Here is a 16,495-nt window from a genome sequence, read left to right on the forward strand (position 1 = left end):
TCCAGACCGACTGATTAAAAACCGTCCTATAATAAAACATAAGTAGCTGGTTTCAGTTTCTGCCTGTTTGTTCTAAACCACACCTTCTTTACAACCTCAGTTGCTTTTTGTTTTGTTTTTGTCGCCCAACAAAAGCAGCACAGCCTTCAGAAAGGAAAAAGCCGTGCTGGAGCTTTTTCCTTTTCTATAATCTTAGTTCAAGTCAAAAATAGATCAGCATGTAATAAATATGGTTTTAATATATAAATTCAAATTTTTCATGAACCAGGTTGTAAAAGATTAAATATTGACAAAGGGAGGACATTTGTTTAAACACCCGGCAGCTCTACTGCCAGTTAGAGTAAAATATGATAAAAAGGTAAATCATTTATTAATTCCTTCTGATAATTTGGTTGTATGACCTTTACTGTAAATACACATCGTAACATTTCTGTTAAAGTTGGAGTTAATACACGTATTGCTGGGAAAAAGTATTCCTCCTAACAGATTTGTTCTGTTTCACATCATCAGAAAATGTTATTTAAACACAAAGAAAGCCTTTTTTCATTTAAGTAGATATAAATGTACACTACAAAAACACAAATATTACCAAAATATTTTGGTCTAGTTTCTTGTGCAAATAAATCAGTTCACTTGAAACAAGACAAAACTAACTTACACGTAACTTTTCAACAAGATAAAGGAGCTTGTTTTACTTCAATAATGTCTTAATATTGATGAAAACGTTTTTGTTCCGTTGGCAAATTATTTGGAAAAATGTCTTGTTATCAACTAAATAATCTGCCAATGTATAAAGTGCTTTTTCATCAATATTTAGAAATTACTGTCTTTAAACAAACTACTAAATTCTGCTGAAGTTAGTTTTGTCTTACTCAAGTGTACCAAGATATTTGCGCTAGAAATTAGACAAAATATTTGGTAAATTTTGTGTTTTTACAGTGAAGGAAGCAGAAATATCGACAGAAGAGATTAAAAAACACAAAATGTATATTTGTCAATCCGTGTATTACAAGATCCAACCTCTGGGAGGCGCTAAATGTTAAACAGGTGATCTCATGGAAAAGCCTGAAAACCAAACAAAAAAATGAAACTCAGCTCAACAGGGAAACAAAATGCATTTTCTCCCTCAGCATGATGCACAAACTCTTTGTTGGTTTAGTAAAGACAGACAAAATGAAAGAAATGATTTATAAATCAAGTTTAATTAAATGTGCAGCAGAGCTCCATTTACATTACATTATCTATTGCTTTAATGTTGGATTATATAGATATTTTATACATCACTGAATAAAAATTCTGCATATTGAAGTAAAATTATGCATAGCTATATGATTATAATGATACATTTTGCTCAACCCTAACAGTTTAGATTCTCTCCATTCCTCTTAATCTGGATCTCTTGTAGACTCCAGATTAAATCACAAAACAATATTTCTGTTGAGAATATATTGAAGATTCAAATTTCTTTGTACATGGACAGATTTTTTTCTGCTTGGCTTGTTTGCACACATTTAGCACAAAACGTCTCAAAGGAGAAAAAGCAACAATCATTCAGTTCAGACACGTTTTATACAATAGAAGATTAGAAACAAAATTACAGTGATTGGTTGTTGAAAAGCTGGTGGGAAACAGGTCAGACTGAACCTTTCTGTGCTTTTGCACTTTCATGTTAACCTCATCACATCGATCCCTTCAGGAAATTCAACTTTAGAAAACTGCAGATGATTGTTGAGGCGCCTCTGCCTTTCAGTTTGTGTGGCTGGAGATTTGGACTTTAAAAAGTGGGATGGCCCATGACAAAAATAAAATTGCCCCATTTGAACAGTTTCTGTCACAACTTATTCAGTCTATCTGATCCATCAAACTAACATTAAAGATACATTAACTGTATTGTTTCCTTTGGTTGAATATGAACACAATATTTACTGCTAGTGAATTATTCATGCAGTATCCAATTCACTATTTGAAGCAAGATTTAAAGCCAAGTTAAATATTTTGCTAAAGGCATAAATCTTTTATTGCAAAAAAATATATAAAACAAAAAAATTCTCTAAATATTCTTGAAATATGAAAGGCATTTAATATACATTGGTAACTATATAGCAAAATTAGAACTAACCTGTGAAATGTTAAAATTTCATTAAAGCAAATTTCCTTGTGAAGTCAGGTCAATTTCCTGAAGTTTATCTTTCTAAACCAAACCAACATGATAACATGATACGACTGCAAAGCCAGTCAAGAGACATAATGAACCTCAAATAGGGTTTTTGATTTTAGTTTTTAATTTACTGAAAAGTTTCTCCACCAGCAACATTCACAGGCAACATACAAAATGTAGATAAAAAATCCAGACTTCAAAAAATAAAAATGCTGTGTGCATTTTGTAAATTGATTTTGGGCAAATAAAAGTGGAGAAGTTAGGAGGGAAAGTGGCATTATGTTTCTAACTTAAATACAAGCTACGGTAGGATACTGTAAGAGCCAAAAATGTTAGTTTTAACATTGTTTATTTTCTGTATGCCTTTTGCATATTTAGATATTGTCTTTACAGTAAGGTTTTATTTTACTATGTTTTTTGTAAAAAAGCGCCACCTAAAGGACACAATTGTATATAGAGAAAGTGTGGTGTCACTTACCGAAGAAAAGAAAGAATATTGGATGTAGTGTGGTCGCTTAACCTCTACACAGTTTTTGACCGTTAATTTTAAGAATGCTGTGCAAGACAAAATAATTTTCATGTTATGCCAAAGAAAGTAAAGTTCATACTTTGTGTGGAACCGTAAGTATTGTTAATTATTTACTGCACAAGAGCATATCACTGAACAGAAACGCGTCAACTAAGAAGAGCTAAGCTAACCTATACTAACAAAGAAAGTTGAAGCTAACTGATCAATATAGTGACTATACAAAACAAACAAGTAGCCACTACAGATACTGACTGTTCAAATTGCTCAGTCTCCAGTCCAGACAGGAGGCTGTTTTTTTTTAATTATCATTTCATAAAGATTGTTTAAATTTCTGTCAGTAATAAATGCTACAGGTTTTTGTGAAATTGTAGAAAGAGCAATAACTCAGAGAAATGCCAACTGATTCACTGGGACAGGGAGGTGCTATACTGGTGTGGAGGTTATGGCTGCTACTGACTGACTCATCTGTTTAGTCTGGTAAAAGGTGCAGAAACAAGTTAAATATGAATATCTTGATAAGATGCTATGAAATGGAGACTAACAGTCACCTGTATCTAAGCTAACATAATCACACAACACAGTCTAACTAACGTTCTTGTAGAAAAACTGGGTTACAAATTGAAACTATTTTTGTTTTTTAGTTTTTCTCTTAGGGAGTTCCCAAAGCAAATATTCATGCACCCATTAATAGACAGATTGCTCTTAGGCAGGATAAAATGGCTTCTCAAGCATTTCTCTGATTTCCTCTGTGGTCAGTTTGCTGTGACACAGTGAGTTGCAGATTTTCTTCCAGGCCACAATCTCTGAGAGCCACAGAGCAGATCTGGCTCTGAGGAACTTAGAGACCTTAGTCTTTGTCCCTTTAGCCAGGGCTATGCTGTCTTTAGTGATGAACAAGATATCCATGCCAAGGAAGAGGGCATTGAGTGCAATAAAGCCAACTCTGGCTCCCTTGGTGAGAGCAAGAGAGCCTCTAACTGCTGCCTGACCGATATCAGGAACATCTGAGGCCATTCTGGATACATTACACAATGCTTTCCCTTCCTGTATTACAACTTTACTTGTGTTTGCAGCAGTAGCTGCATCAACAATGAAGTCAGCAGCCTTTTCAATACCACGTACATTTGCAGTAATCTTTCCTGCCATGTAAAACATATTTTCACTGCTTTGTGTAACTTCAGCATATGGTGGTTTGGCCGCCTCTTCCAGACAGTCCTGGATTCTCTGAACACCAATCATGAATCTTTGAAAGGCTGTATTTGCTTGTTGTGTTTGTATACGATTAACTCCAGCCTGTACTACAGTGGTTACCAAGCTGTTCACTGCACTGGTTCCTCCCACAGCTGCACCAGTAATGGTCAACCCCAAAGACACACCAAATGTAACTGGAATTAAAGCCAGGCCAACAATGGACAGGATACCTCCCACTGCTCCCAGTGAGCTCCCAGTCACACTGGAGATCTTTGCTCCCTTATTCATTCTGTCTAACTGAACAGCACATTGCTCAATCTGATCAAGAAACTGCAGCATCTCAGGAAGCTCATCATTGTACTTCTTGATAAATTCTGAGTAGCTGATCCTCTGGAACAGAAACATCATCCGAAAGTCGTCGTCCATCCTGGGATAGAAAGTTTAGTTTTTGATTTGAAAGCATTCGAAAATCTTTAAGTAATAATGAATTTATTGGGAGTTTGGATCTTACCTGATTTTATCAAGTTGTTTGACCTGATCAGTCATTTTTTGCATGTCATCATCAGATAAATCACATTCAACAGCAATGTCTTCTGTCATTTCCTGCCAAATGTCAATTCTGAGGCTGTGGAAGACAGAAATGGTTTTGAATGTTTGTTTGTTAGAAAATATTTTAGTATTATGAACATGTTATGTACATAACAAAAAACAAGTTATTTCTTGATGAAAAGTAATTTACCTGTCAGAAAGGTTTTCAAATACTCTCTCGCTGGTGTTTACATGTTTTTCCAGCTGGTACAGCAGAACCTCCACATTGTGTCTTGTGGGAACAAAGAAAGCAGTTGGATCTCGTTTGAACTCCAGTAGCAGAGGGCAGGTCAGTCGTGCAGATTTGATCAGATCCTGAACTTTAGCAAAGCTGATCCCATCAGGCAGGAACAATATCTGGTTCTCAGTGAAAACCTGCAGAGATGTGACCGCCAGCTTCTCCACCGCGTTAGAGAAGGTGTTGAATTTCTCCAAACCCTCCAGTGTTTCTTTCAACACTTCACCAAGTAACTTTTCAAGCTCTGCAACACTTTTTATTTTTAATGTTGTCACAGGTTTCTGAGAGCTCGTCTCTTTGCCCTCTGACTTGGTGAAAGGCGGATCAATCTCATCAGCCCTTTTTTTGATGTCTCTGATTTTCTCCACTTCTTTCTCTCTGCAGTTCTTCCAGTCAGAGAACGTCTTACAGAAATCTCTCACAGCTACAATGTAAGTGAGAGTATCTGAGACATATTGACACAAAGTCTTCTGCAGTTTCCATCTGTAGAAAAGATCACAATAGATTATTGAAACTCCTTGTATTGAGGGTTGGACCAGAACTGCTTCCAGTGACTGCAAAGGGTCCGAAACGCTGCAGCTCATCTCCTGACCAAAACAAGGAGGTGTGAATCTGTTACTCCAGTTTTGCCCATCCTTTATTGGCTTCCTGTTGCTTTTAGGATATAATTTAAGGTTTTACTGATTGTTTTAAGTGTCTAAACTCCATGGGTCATTCTTACTTAAGTGAGTTCTTGCAGCCCTACATCTCACCCAGAGCTCTGAGGTCAACTGACCAACTTTTATTATCTGTTGCTAAAGCTAGGCTAAAACCTAGAGGGGTCAGATTCTCTCTGTGGCACTGTCATGGAAAAATTACAATAAGGTCACATCTGTTAGTCATGTCATATGAAAAGTTTATGAACCCTCACCAAAAGAACTATTTGGGTTTCATGTAGAAGGTTGGAAGTTGTTTTCTGCAGCTGCGTCAGAACCAGACTATCTCTCCCTTTGTTGTTAATTCTTTATCTTTGGTATAAAACTCATGTGTTGTCTCTGCCTGGGAGAGCTTTTCATCCAGACCTGTTTCATTACTGATTGTCCTACAAGCTCTCTGTATTGTGCACAATATATGAATAAACCTGATTGAGTGATTTCACCTGAACAGTGCTTGGAAATAATATTTTTTTCAGCGACAGCACCCAGACTGGATCTCCCTCTGTCTGTTAAACTCTCTGTCAGTAGGTCAGTTTAAGTCCAGACAGAAATCTCATCTATTCTCCCTGACCTTCAACAGCTAAAGAGAAAATATAATGGAGGGAAGGTAATTTCTGTAGCTAAATTTCAAAATTTTGGGGTTCTTATTCATATTAGCTTTTGGTATTTCTACCAATTTGGTATTTGTCCTAATATTATTTACTAAATTTTCTTTTATTTCTATTTTATCATTTACCTACCTGTGATATTGTGTTTGTTGTGAAACTGTTATAAATGTGCCATATAAATAAACCTTGACTTAAAAAAAAGTCACTCTAAATTAAAAAAAATAAACATTTCCACATCAAACCAAACTTCTGCTAACAAGGAGAAATAAAACTGGGCAAAAAACTCTTTCATCACAAGTACTGTTTTTATTTACCTCTGACATAAATATGCTGGAATTTCACCCACCCACCCACACACACACACACCCACCCACACGCACACACACACACACACACACACACATACGGTTGCATCATGTTTGTTTTACCTTTTGTGAGACATCTTCTCATAAACTCTCTTGTTGTGTCTTTAGCTATTAAAAGAAAATAAAAAAGCAAAGTTAACTTTTAATGTGAAGTTAAATGAAACATTTAACTCTTATGTTCAGAATTTGTACAAAAATTAAAAACTAATTATTTTATAAGAGCACATGTTGATCACTCAGATGAGAAGAAACACAAAGTCTTCTGTAGATGCATTACTGATTAGGTCAAATCCACATCATGAAAATAAACTGACTGCCTGTCCAAAAACTTACCCAACAAGCTGATAGTTGTTACACCTCTTGGTGGAAGGACGTTACATATGTTAAACAAACAACAAGTGAAGAGGCCAAAGGAAGATCAGTCCATAGCCTGGGAGCTGCCACAGGAAAAGCTCGGTCACCTCTGAGCTGCACTTTGTTGTTGGTACCTTCAGAAGCAGCAGATCAGCTGACCTGAGGGAACGGGAGGATGTGTAACAGCTCAGACAGACAGGGAGGAGAGAGGCCATTAAGAGCTATAAAAACAAATAAAATGATTGTAAAATGTACTGGCAACCAGTGTAAGGAAGCTAAAATAGGGGAAATATGGTCAAATTTTTGTGTTCCTGTTAAAAGATGTGCAGCAGCATTTTGTACCCTCTGAAGCTGGGAAATATATAAATCATTGACTCCTATATAAGGTGCATTACAGTAATCTAGCTGTGTGGTCACAAATGCATGGATCACTGTTTCACAGTGTTGTCTGGAGACAATAAGTTTTACTTTGGCCATGTTTCCATATGAAACTAAAGAAAACGCAATGAAACCAAAACCTGTCCTGCAGAGAATATCCAACAAGATGCCAAGCTGATTTCATCAAAGGGTGTGTAGAGTCTGAACACACAGAAGAGCTTTCTGCAGTGACCAGGAAAACAAGTCAAAATTTGGATTGACTTAGAACAAACTCTTCTAAACTCTTCATGAATATGTATTCCTGAAGAGTCCAGAGGCACAATCACACAATATGGCCAGGACTCAAAGAAGACATCAATGTGGAACAAGTGAATGTCACAATATGTTTACATTGGGAAAAAAATGTTTATTGTGCAGACCGCTGTAAAAGGGACACTGTCCAGAGATCAGGTGGACTTCTATGTGGTTTTATATATGTTGACTTAAGCTGCAGTTTGTATGTAATAAAATCTTAGCTGTTCAACCAAAGTCCAGCCTGCAGAGCCACACCTGCATCTTGTAGACACTCAGAATAAAACCTGGCATCACAAATCAGGAAGGTTAGGGTTAACGCTTTCTTTTTACATCTTCCACATAAGACCTACAGGTTTCTTCACATAAATGTTCTTCTGGGCAAGAATCATTTTTCTTGCCCAGAGTCTGATAGTTAAAGAGCGCACCAAAGTTTACTATCAAGTAAAAGTTACTGGATGTTTGTGGTTTTTTACTAAAAATTAACATCAACCTAATAAACAAAATATATTTTAAGTATTAAGAATAGTTTTGACTGTGAAAATGTTGCCCTAAAATATGAAAAACTGTTCACATGTTCAGTTCTCAATCATTCAGAGGGCCTCAAATAGCCCCAGCGCCACACTTTGAACACCCTGACTTACAGTTATAGACGGAGAAACTGAACTGCTGCTGTAACGGTGAAAACATTCAACCATGAACACAGATATGAAAACCCTGAGTAATAAAAGAAACAGAATAAATCAGACATTAATGCTGAATAAGTTTAGATTGGGTTTTACTCACAGTGCAGCGTCTCTGTTGGTCGACTGAGAGCCAAAATAATCTGACAGAAACTTTTTGTTCTTACAGAAGCAGGTGGAGGAAGAGGAAGAGGAGGAGGAGGAGGAGGAGGAGGAGGAGGAGGGATTCTGTGATTCTGCTGGTTTACAGGAAAGTGAAACTGAAAGTAAAAATCCAACCCAGTTCTTATAATCAGTGAAGCTGATCCATCGTCTCCAAGGAGTCCAGGAAAGTAAAATTCATTCTTTGAACAGTTCATATCAGGTCAACAAGCTGCTTCATGTTTCATCAGAAAATGTGTTTCAATTTGAATGTTTTTAATTTGAAGAGCTGAAGATGGTGAACAGAGACGAACATCAGAGTCTGAGAATCTGAATCAAGTTTCACTGAAAGATTTTAGACTCGACCTGGACGTGTGTCCTAAAGACTTTAAATAATTATAAATATCATATTAAATGTATTTTGCTATAAATTTGTTAATCCATAATAATCAACAGATCAGTCTTGGGCTGCATTAAGTCAGTTTGAAAAGGTTGATCTTTTCACATGTTTTTTAGCTGCAGATGCTTCATTTGCTTCACATGATCAAATGTTCACTAGAGGAAATATTGTTACTGCATTTTGAGCAATAAAATATTCTTTGTTCTTGTTTTTAAAAATTATTTTATTTGCATTTTTTGTTTCTACAATATTGCCAAAAACAGCTTGAGTGGTTAAATAAAAAATCTGCAGAATGTATCAATTTTTATCTGATTGTCAGAGTAAAAGACAGAACAATTGATTATTAAAACAATCATTAGTTTCAGCTAAACTTCATGGTGGAAAGTTTGAATCTCTGACTTTAATTATTGAGACTCTAAAACTGAGAATCCTGGTTCTGGTTCTGATCCACTCAGCCGTCCTTCAAACACCTGGATTATTCCTGCTGCAGTTTATCTCCACATTCTGGATTAACAGACTTTGTTAGTAAATAAACATTTTAACAAAAACCCAGAATCTCAGAATAAACATCCAGGATCAAATGTCAGAAGCTCCTCCGTCTTTAACAAACTGGACCTGAAGAACCACTGGATTACTGAAGTCTGGATGTTTTATAAAGTCGTATTTAACACTTGGGAACATCTTCATGTGACTGAGGATGTTCTCCTTAGATTACATTTATTTTGAGATTAAAGTAGAAATCAGAGCAGAAACAAGTTTAAAGTCTTTAGAACATTTTTGCTGCTGAAACATTTTGAAAACATCAGAGAACGAAGCAGGTTGATCATCCTGATCAATCAGACCAACTGCAGTCTGAGCAGAACGGCTCACCTTTGACCCCTGGGAAAGAAACTTTTTAAAACCTTTAATTTACCAGAACCATTCACTGCAGCTATTTCACCACATGAATGATCATGACTCAGTAAGTTCAATGTCCACACAATCTTTTAGATTTTTTATGGTTGATTTTTATTAGTAAGAAATTATTCTATAAGAGTCGGTTACAGCTTAATGCAGCAGCAGAAATCAGGAGAAAATATTGAATCAAATGGTCAAAATAAATTCTATCTATCTAAATAAATTTTCCATAAGTCTGAAACTGATGGAGCAAAATCAGAGCTGCAGGACAAGAGGTGATGAAGAGTTGAGGTCCAGCAGGAAGTGTGTGTGATGAGCAGGAAGTGTGTGTGATGATCAGGAAGTGTGTGTGATGATCAGGGAGTGTGTGTGATGATCAGGAAGTGTGTGTGATGGAGCAGGGAGTGTGTGTCATGATCAGGAAGTGTGTGTGATGATCAGGAAGTGTGTGTGATGGTTCAGGCTGCCGTCCTCAGAGAGTTTCTCTGATTCCTCTGTTACCAACTGATGACTGTCGTCCTCTTCACACAGGAAGACTCCCCGTCTTCCTCTTTGTCTTGAATATTGGAGTCCAGTCCTCAGCCGACGTTAGAGGTCCGATCTAGAACTGCAGACTTTGGATCCTCTTGGTTTTGATTCAGGATGTTTTGGTTTGTGAGAGGCGGCTGCTGGAAGAAAAGCCTGTTGTTCCTCTGCTTTGTGGCAGATCTTTTGGGTTCTGCTGCTGCTGTAGTCGATCCAATAGCAGCACATGGAAGGAGAATGAGGTGGATTTTACCTTTAGCCAGCTGGAGTTAGCCATCAGGCCCTGATCTTGACCTGAGGCAGGTCAAAGGTCACCTTCCATCCTTTTCTCTCAGCAGTTTGAGCTCCTTTTTCTTATTTTATGCTTCCTGAAGGCCCAGTGATCAGCTCTGTTTCCTACTTAGTTTCTCTTTTGTCTCGGTTCACAGACACATCCTGTCCGTCCGTCAGTAAACTAACATCTCCTCTATTTCTAGCCCATCAACAACCTACATCACATGATTGCAGTTACTTATTTTCTGATTACAAACACTTAAAAAACATGATCATAACTTGATTACAGATAAAACTATCAGTACATAAAGCTGCTTCACAATCATTTTACTTTAAGCCAGTTGTTAAAACATTTCAGAGTTTTATTTAGCATTTAACTATTTCTGCAGTTCAGTTTTTAAGTGCGGTTTAAATCTGGACTTCCTGTGGGAAGGAGGCCAAACTGCACTTTACTTAACAAACTGAACTGAGACGAGAAACTCAAGCTGCTGCAAGCAGAGAAGAAAAGAGAAGAAATAAACTGGAGAAAACCTGAAAGCTGTCAGATCCGATTCAGTTCTGCAGTACGGAACCAGAGAGTGGACATTTTACACATAAACACTTTACCCATGGTTTTCTCAAGATAACGAGATGATTGGTGTTTGTGTGTTAAATGGCAAACTATGTTTTCTCAAGGTTTACTCCTGAGAAAACCATCGGAAAATTAATTTATCATGACAAAACCTTTGGGAAAAATAATATGTAGGAAACAGGAAATTAACTTATTTTGAAAAAAATCATTGGGAAATGAATCAGTTCTCCAGAGAAAACCGTCCAGAAAAAATAAATGCAGGAAAACGTCCTCTCTCTGTTTCTGTACCTCAGGTCTGAATTAGCCTTTAGGAAGACGGAGACTAATCACCAAATACAGCCGTGAACATGTTAAACACGATTTCGTCTATGTCAGTGATTGTTTCTACTGGAACTGTCATGGTGGTGTTGTCCACAGTGTAGGCGTACTGCTGGCTCAGATACTCCTCCGGCATTACAGCATCTTCAGGTGATTTTGTCAGGGAGGCAGCCAGGTGGACGGTGGCTTCATATCCATAGAGAGGGAGGACCAGATAAATGGCCTCCATGAAGGCATAGAAGGCAACTCTCCCGATCTCTGCGTCATTGAACGTGATGAGATACCGGTTGCCTGGTGGTCCTAGATTAGTGAAAGTTGCAAACTGTCTGTCTCCTCCTTCTACCACAGGACTAACCATGATGATGGGGACATATTGAAGTTCAGTATTTCTCATTGAGTTCCAGCTTTGAGGAAGGTTTAATTGCTCATCGATTTCTGGATGAAACACCCGGTGTTCAGGCTGGATGGTTCCCATAGCGATGCTGTAGCCCGCTAAAGCCTTTAGGGCGCAGTTCCAGGGAGAATACAGCAGGACGTCTGTGATGGATGGCGAAGGCAGCAGAGAACTGGTAGGAATCATTTTGTTCACAATTGATCCATGAGCCAAGAAGACCAGCTCAATCTTCTTCCACTTCCGATCGTGTTCTTTCTTATCTTCTTTTACCTCCTCTTTCTTAGGTTCCCTCTCAAGTTCCTCCCCCTCCTCCCCCTCCTCCTCCTCCTCCTCCTCCTCTTCCTCCTCCTCCTCATCTAGCTTTTGACGTATGAAGTTCACAAGATCGACTAGACGGGAGAAGACATTTACGTTTTCTTTCAACCACTGTTTAACCACTGGCTCAGGGGACTTTTCAATCGCGTACTCAATCAGCTCTCTCTTCTCATCTTGGTTCCTGTCTTTCTTCTCTATGATATATTTGATTCTGGAGATCTTTCTGAGAGATTCCCTGTGAGGAGAAAATAGGAGAGTAACATTTTAAGATTTATTTCTCAACAACATTCTGACTGCTTTTGAGGAAAACTTGAACCATTAAAGTTTGTTTGTTTTCACAGCCGACCAACATACTCAATAATGCTGAAGTGGACCATCAGTCTTGTGATGATCTCCAGGCTCTCCTTCGCGCTGCTCCGTAGAGATGGACTGGCATTTGTCACAGGACTGGAGTTCAGCTTCTCAATCATGGTCACTAATTTGTTGCTTGGGTTTAAAATATTTCCAGCCTCACTCAGTATTTTCATGGAATCAAACTCTTCAGTTTTACTGGTGCCAACAACGGCAGCAGCTTCGAGTCTTTCAGACTCCTGCATTCTTGCCACTTTCTTCAGCACATCTGCAAACTTCTCCCCCTCGCCGATCTGGGAGGAAACTTTCTTCTTCACAATCTGTCCAGGTGTAGCCATCACAAAAAGAGAGATATCGCAGGGATCTGGAAGATAAAATCATTCAGATATGTTATTTCCTGGATGAGGAAGAGGAATAACTTCAGAAAACATGAACCACAGGAAGTCTGGGTTAAATCAGACAAAAGTTTTGATTAATTTGATCGTTTCTCTGATTCACAAAGGTTCAAATTATTCAAACAGGCTCAGATATTTACATACAGTTTCTGGCTTTTTGAGGATAATAAAAGCACAAGCTGACAGCACAACACTCAAAAATGCAAAGTTTGAGTCAAAGCAGAGCAGAGGTCTCAAAGTCCTGAGAGCCTTTCAGATCCGTCTCTTGTCCTCCACACTGGAGTTAAATACCAGAGGAGTTGGGCTGCAACTAACAATCACTTCAGTTGTAAATTAAACTATCAGTCATTCAATTCATCAGAACAAAAATGGCACATTTAAAGAGTTTCATGTCAGCCTTTTTATTTAATATCACAAATACACTAAAGATGAAAATAAACAGCTTATTGCCTATAATGCAATATCATCATTGATTTAATGAACTCTTGATCATCTCCTAGAAAAATACTTCTAAAAATATGGAGCTCAGTCCTTTCTGCTCAGTTTATCTGTTGATTATTTGTTGGATTAACTGATTCATAATTGGATGCAAAAGCTGCTTAATTGGAGATTTATTTAGAGAATCTGAACAGAGTGAAACTAAATCAATGCCGCCTGAGGAGTTTTGGGTATATTTACATTACATATATTTTGTACAGTTTTGACTTAATTACTTCCCAGACTATGTGTTTTAATCACAGACAGAATGGCCAAGGAGAGTATCAATCAGGTAAGGACAGATATTAATGTTAGTTTATTTAAGCAAAAAAAAAAAAAAAGAAGCAGCAAAAGTTATGGGTAGAAGAAAGAAAATGACGGTGGTTTTAATAACTGGAGAAATGAGAAGAACAAAGAAACAGCAGAGAAGAGATAATTATTTAACAACTTAGAATCAGACTCACTGGATTGAATAGATCAATACTTTGATAGTGTTACGACCCGTTGAGGGGTGACCAGATCATAACATGATCATGATGCTTTTCATCTCTCTTACTTTTTTTTCCCCCTATAATTGATGTAGATTTACCACAAAGAATCTACGGGCTATAGATCTTCTGAAAAAAGAACAGAAATGTGGAGGAAGACGGCGGTAAATATGGATCTAAACTTGGACAAAACTCTAGAAATCTTAAGCAGCAGCTAAAGATTCACTGTGCAGATATTTTTTCAAAGGTATGTTATGTATAAAATGTTACCCAACAATTAGCTTGTGATAAATTTCATGTTTAGCTATGGCGCTAACGTCAAGTTAAAGTTTGCTTGGTTGCACTTTAAAGTTAGGTCAAGCTTATGTGCGTTATTGCTATGTGTAGAACAGGCAGCGATTTATAGCTTGACTATGAGTGACACCCGTCTTGCAAAAATGTGGAATTGTTTTTCATTTGGTAATTAAAAGTTGCTGAAACACGGGCAACATTTAGGCCAGCGTGGCGGGACTGCTAAAGATCTTTGTTCCCTAGAGACTGATATGGTGGAACATTTTGATCCAGTTTCCTGTTCTGGTTTTTGTAGAACAGGAAACTGTTGAATTTGAATGATCATTAATAAGCAGCATTAGTCAATTTTACTTTTTATAGGTTTTATAGGTTAACTGTTATATTTTTGATTTATGGTTAAAATAAAATATGAGAATGCAATTTGTTCAAGACAATTTAAATAATTTTAAGGTAGAACGGGCAACTTTATTAAAATATGTTGTTATTCAAAGCAAGGTCAGAAAAATAAAACTGTTTCAAAAAAGTTAAAACAGTAATTTTTTTGTATTTCCTAATCACACGAAAACGTTATGCAATAGCTGATTAAAAATCTAATTCATTTTCTGTTAATAATTCAAGTTAATTGAAAGTATTTACATTAAATTTTTTCAACTATATTTTATTATTAATCGACAGGAAGACTGAAACGATTCTGAAGAAATTCTGACTGAAACTAATTTGCCAAAGACAACACTGCTAACCTAGACCTCTGCTGATACGACATCGTTAACAGAGTATAATATAATATATAATATAATTTTAGATAATTCAGTTAGCCTAATGCAGCATGTCTGTGTTATATTTAAACTAAAAGACAAGGTTTCAAAAAGCTCACTGTGTCAGTCGACCGGCAGAGAGAGCAGAGCTGGGATTTGGTCCAGTGAGGTTTTCCAGAGGTGTTTTGGTCAGCAGCTCCTTTGAGTTGTGCAGCCTGAGGTTGAGCTTCAGCAGGAATCCACCAGGCATTTTATAGGAAGCTGGATCACCTGACTTCTCCCTCTGACTAATACTTTTCATCTATTTGACTATATATGACGTGATAAACACCAATATTTACCAAGCTGAGTAAAGGTTAAACTTGTTTAGAGAAAGTGGGTGGCTCATATGATTAAAGAAACCAGATTTAATTGAATGAAACTTTGAAAAGCTGAGAGGGGTTTTTGTTATTTCCTGAACCTTAATCTGAATTTTCTTCTGCTTTCATATCTATAAAGTTTCTATAAAGTTTCTTTTAGTTTTCACTTTTACTGTGTGTTGTATTTTGTTGGTTTTAAATTTGTCAGATTAACAGAATATTTTGATTTGATTGCATTAATTTTTGTGAGAGACAAAGTAATACAAGCCGTTTTCTACTTAGTTTTGCTACCTAGTGTTACTTTCTGACATGTAAATAATCATGTGACCTGGTTGATATATAAAATGCATAAAGTATCAGGAGGACAGTAATCTCCCCAATCCCTGGAGGTCAAACCCAGATTTTAGTCTGGGTTCCAGCTCGGGGCCCCGAAAGATGCTTTATATATTTGTGAATGAATAAGGTCAGAATGCAAAGTTAATACAAAGTTGACATTATTTAAAATGTCTTTGTTATGAAAACTTGACATTAACCAAGAAATCATGATCTGACATAAATTTGTTATAAAGTATTACTGATTAATCTTTAAAAATCATGTAGCTTTATATTATTAAAGCTAAAGTTTAAGTGTTCCCTATTTTTTATGTTTGGAACTTTTACAACTAAGTTGTAAAAGACATTTAGTAATTATTTTGTTCATATTTTTACAAGAATTAAAGCACTTTTTCTTTTTCAAAGAATCAAGTCAGAAGTAGGCTACGTGCAAAAATCAAACCTTTGTTGGAAATGTTTAGTTTGGGACCCAGAAGCCCGTGACAGTTATCTTCAACTATGTCTGTAGCTCAGGCTGCTGGAGGAAGAGGCGTCACCTCGTCTGAGAAGTGAATGAATGTCTCTCTGTGCAAAATAAAAAGAGATTTGGGAAACGCCAGTTCATGTTGGCTTTGCTGACCGCAAGGCTGAGTTTGCTGTTTACTTTGTCTTGCAGCTCATAAATATGTATAAACACACATAAAACCTCAAGTAACATATTTTATCTCAGTTTGGGGAGATACAGTAAAACTTCATAAAAATGAAATTATACATTAAGTCTAAAACATAGTTTTAGATTAATCTGATTTAGCTTTACCTTAAAAGTAAAGAAAATATATAAGAATAACAACTAAAACTTCACTGAAAATTACATGGAACAAGTTAATACAAGATAAAACATCTGAATCTCAAACTCTGTCTAGTTTTCACACTAGACTTCCTTCCTGATGAAGTTTATAGTTAGAGCAGCTTCAGTCCTGCCTGAAGAGATCTTAGGTAAAGTTTTAGATCTGATCAAATCTGCATGACTGATCTGCTCTCTCCTACTGGAGCTGAAACGAGACACAGAGGCCTTTTTGGTTCCCAAGAGACACAATGTGGAGGTTCTGGAAATACACAGACACCAATGAGAGAATATTTGAAAACCTTCCTGAA

The 16,495-nt window shown here is 36.9% G+C and overlaps 1 protein-coding gene across 1 annotated transcript; it reads right to left on the reverse strand.

Annotated features, from left to right (window-relative positions):
* Positions 1-3,100: 3,100 nt before the first annotated feature.
* LOC122822633 lies at positions 3,101-8,193 on the reverse strand. The gene is made up of 6 exons (XM_044101479.1): positions 8,182-8,193; positions 6,706-6,885; positions 6,436-6,480; positions 4,618-5,187; positions 4,390-4,503; positions 3,101-4,305 (listed from the first exon to the last, which is right to left on the reverse strand). Exons 3-6 carry the CDS (start codon positions 6,447-6,449, stop codon positions 3,390-3,392), a joined length of 1,614 nt encoding a protein of 537 aa, XP_043957414.1. The 5' UTR covers positions 6,450-6,480; positions 6,706-6,885; positions 8,182-8,193; the 3' UTR covers positions 3,101-3,389.
* Positions 8,194-16,495: the final 8,302 nt, after the last annotated feature.

This window comes from Gambusia affinis, linkage group LG19, assembly GCF_019740435.1.
Source record: "Gambusia affinis linkage group LG19, SWU_Gaff_1.0, whole genome shotgun sequence".
Lineage (NCBI taxonomy): Eukaryota > Metazoa > Chordata > Actinopteri > Cyprinodontiformes > Poeciliidae > Gambusia > Gambusia affinis.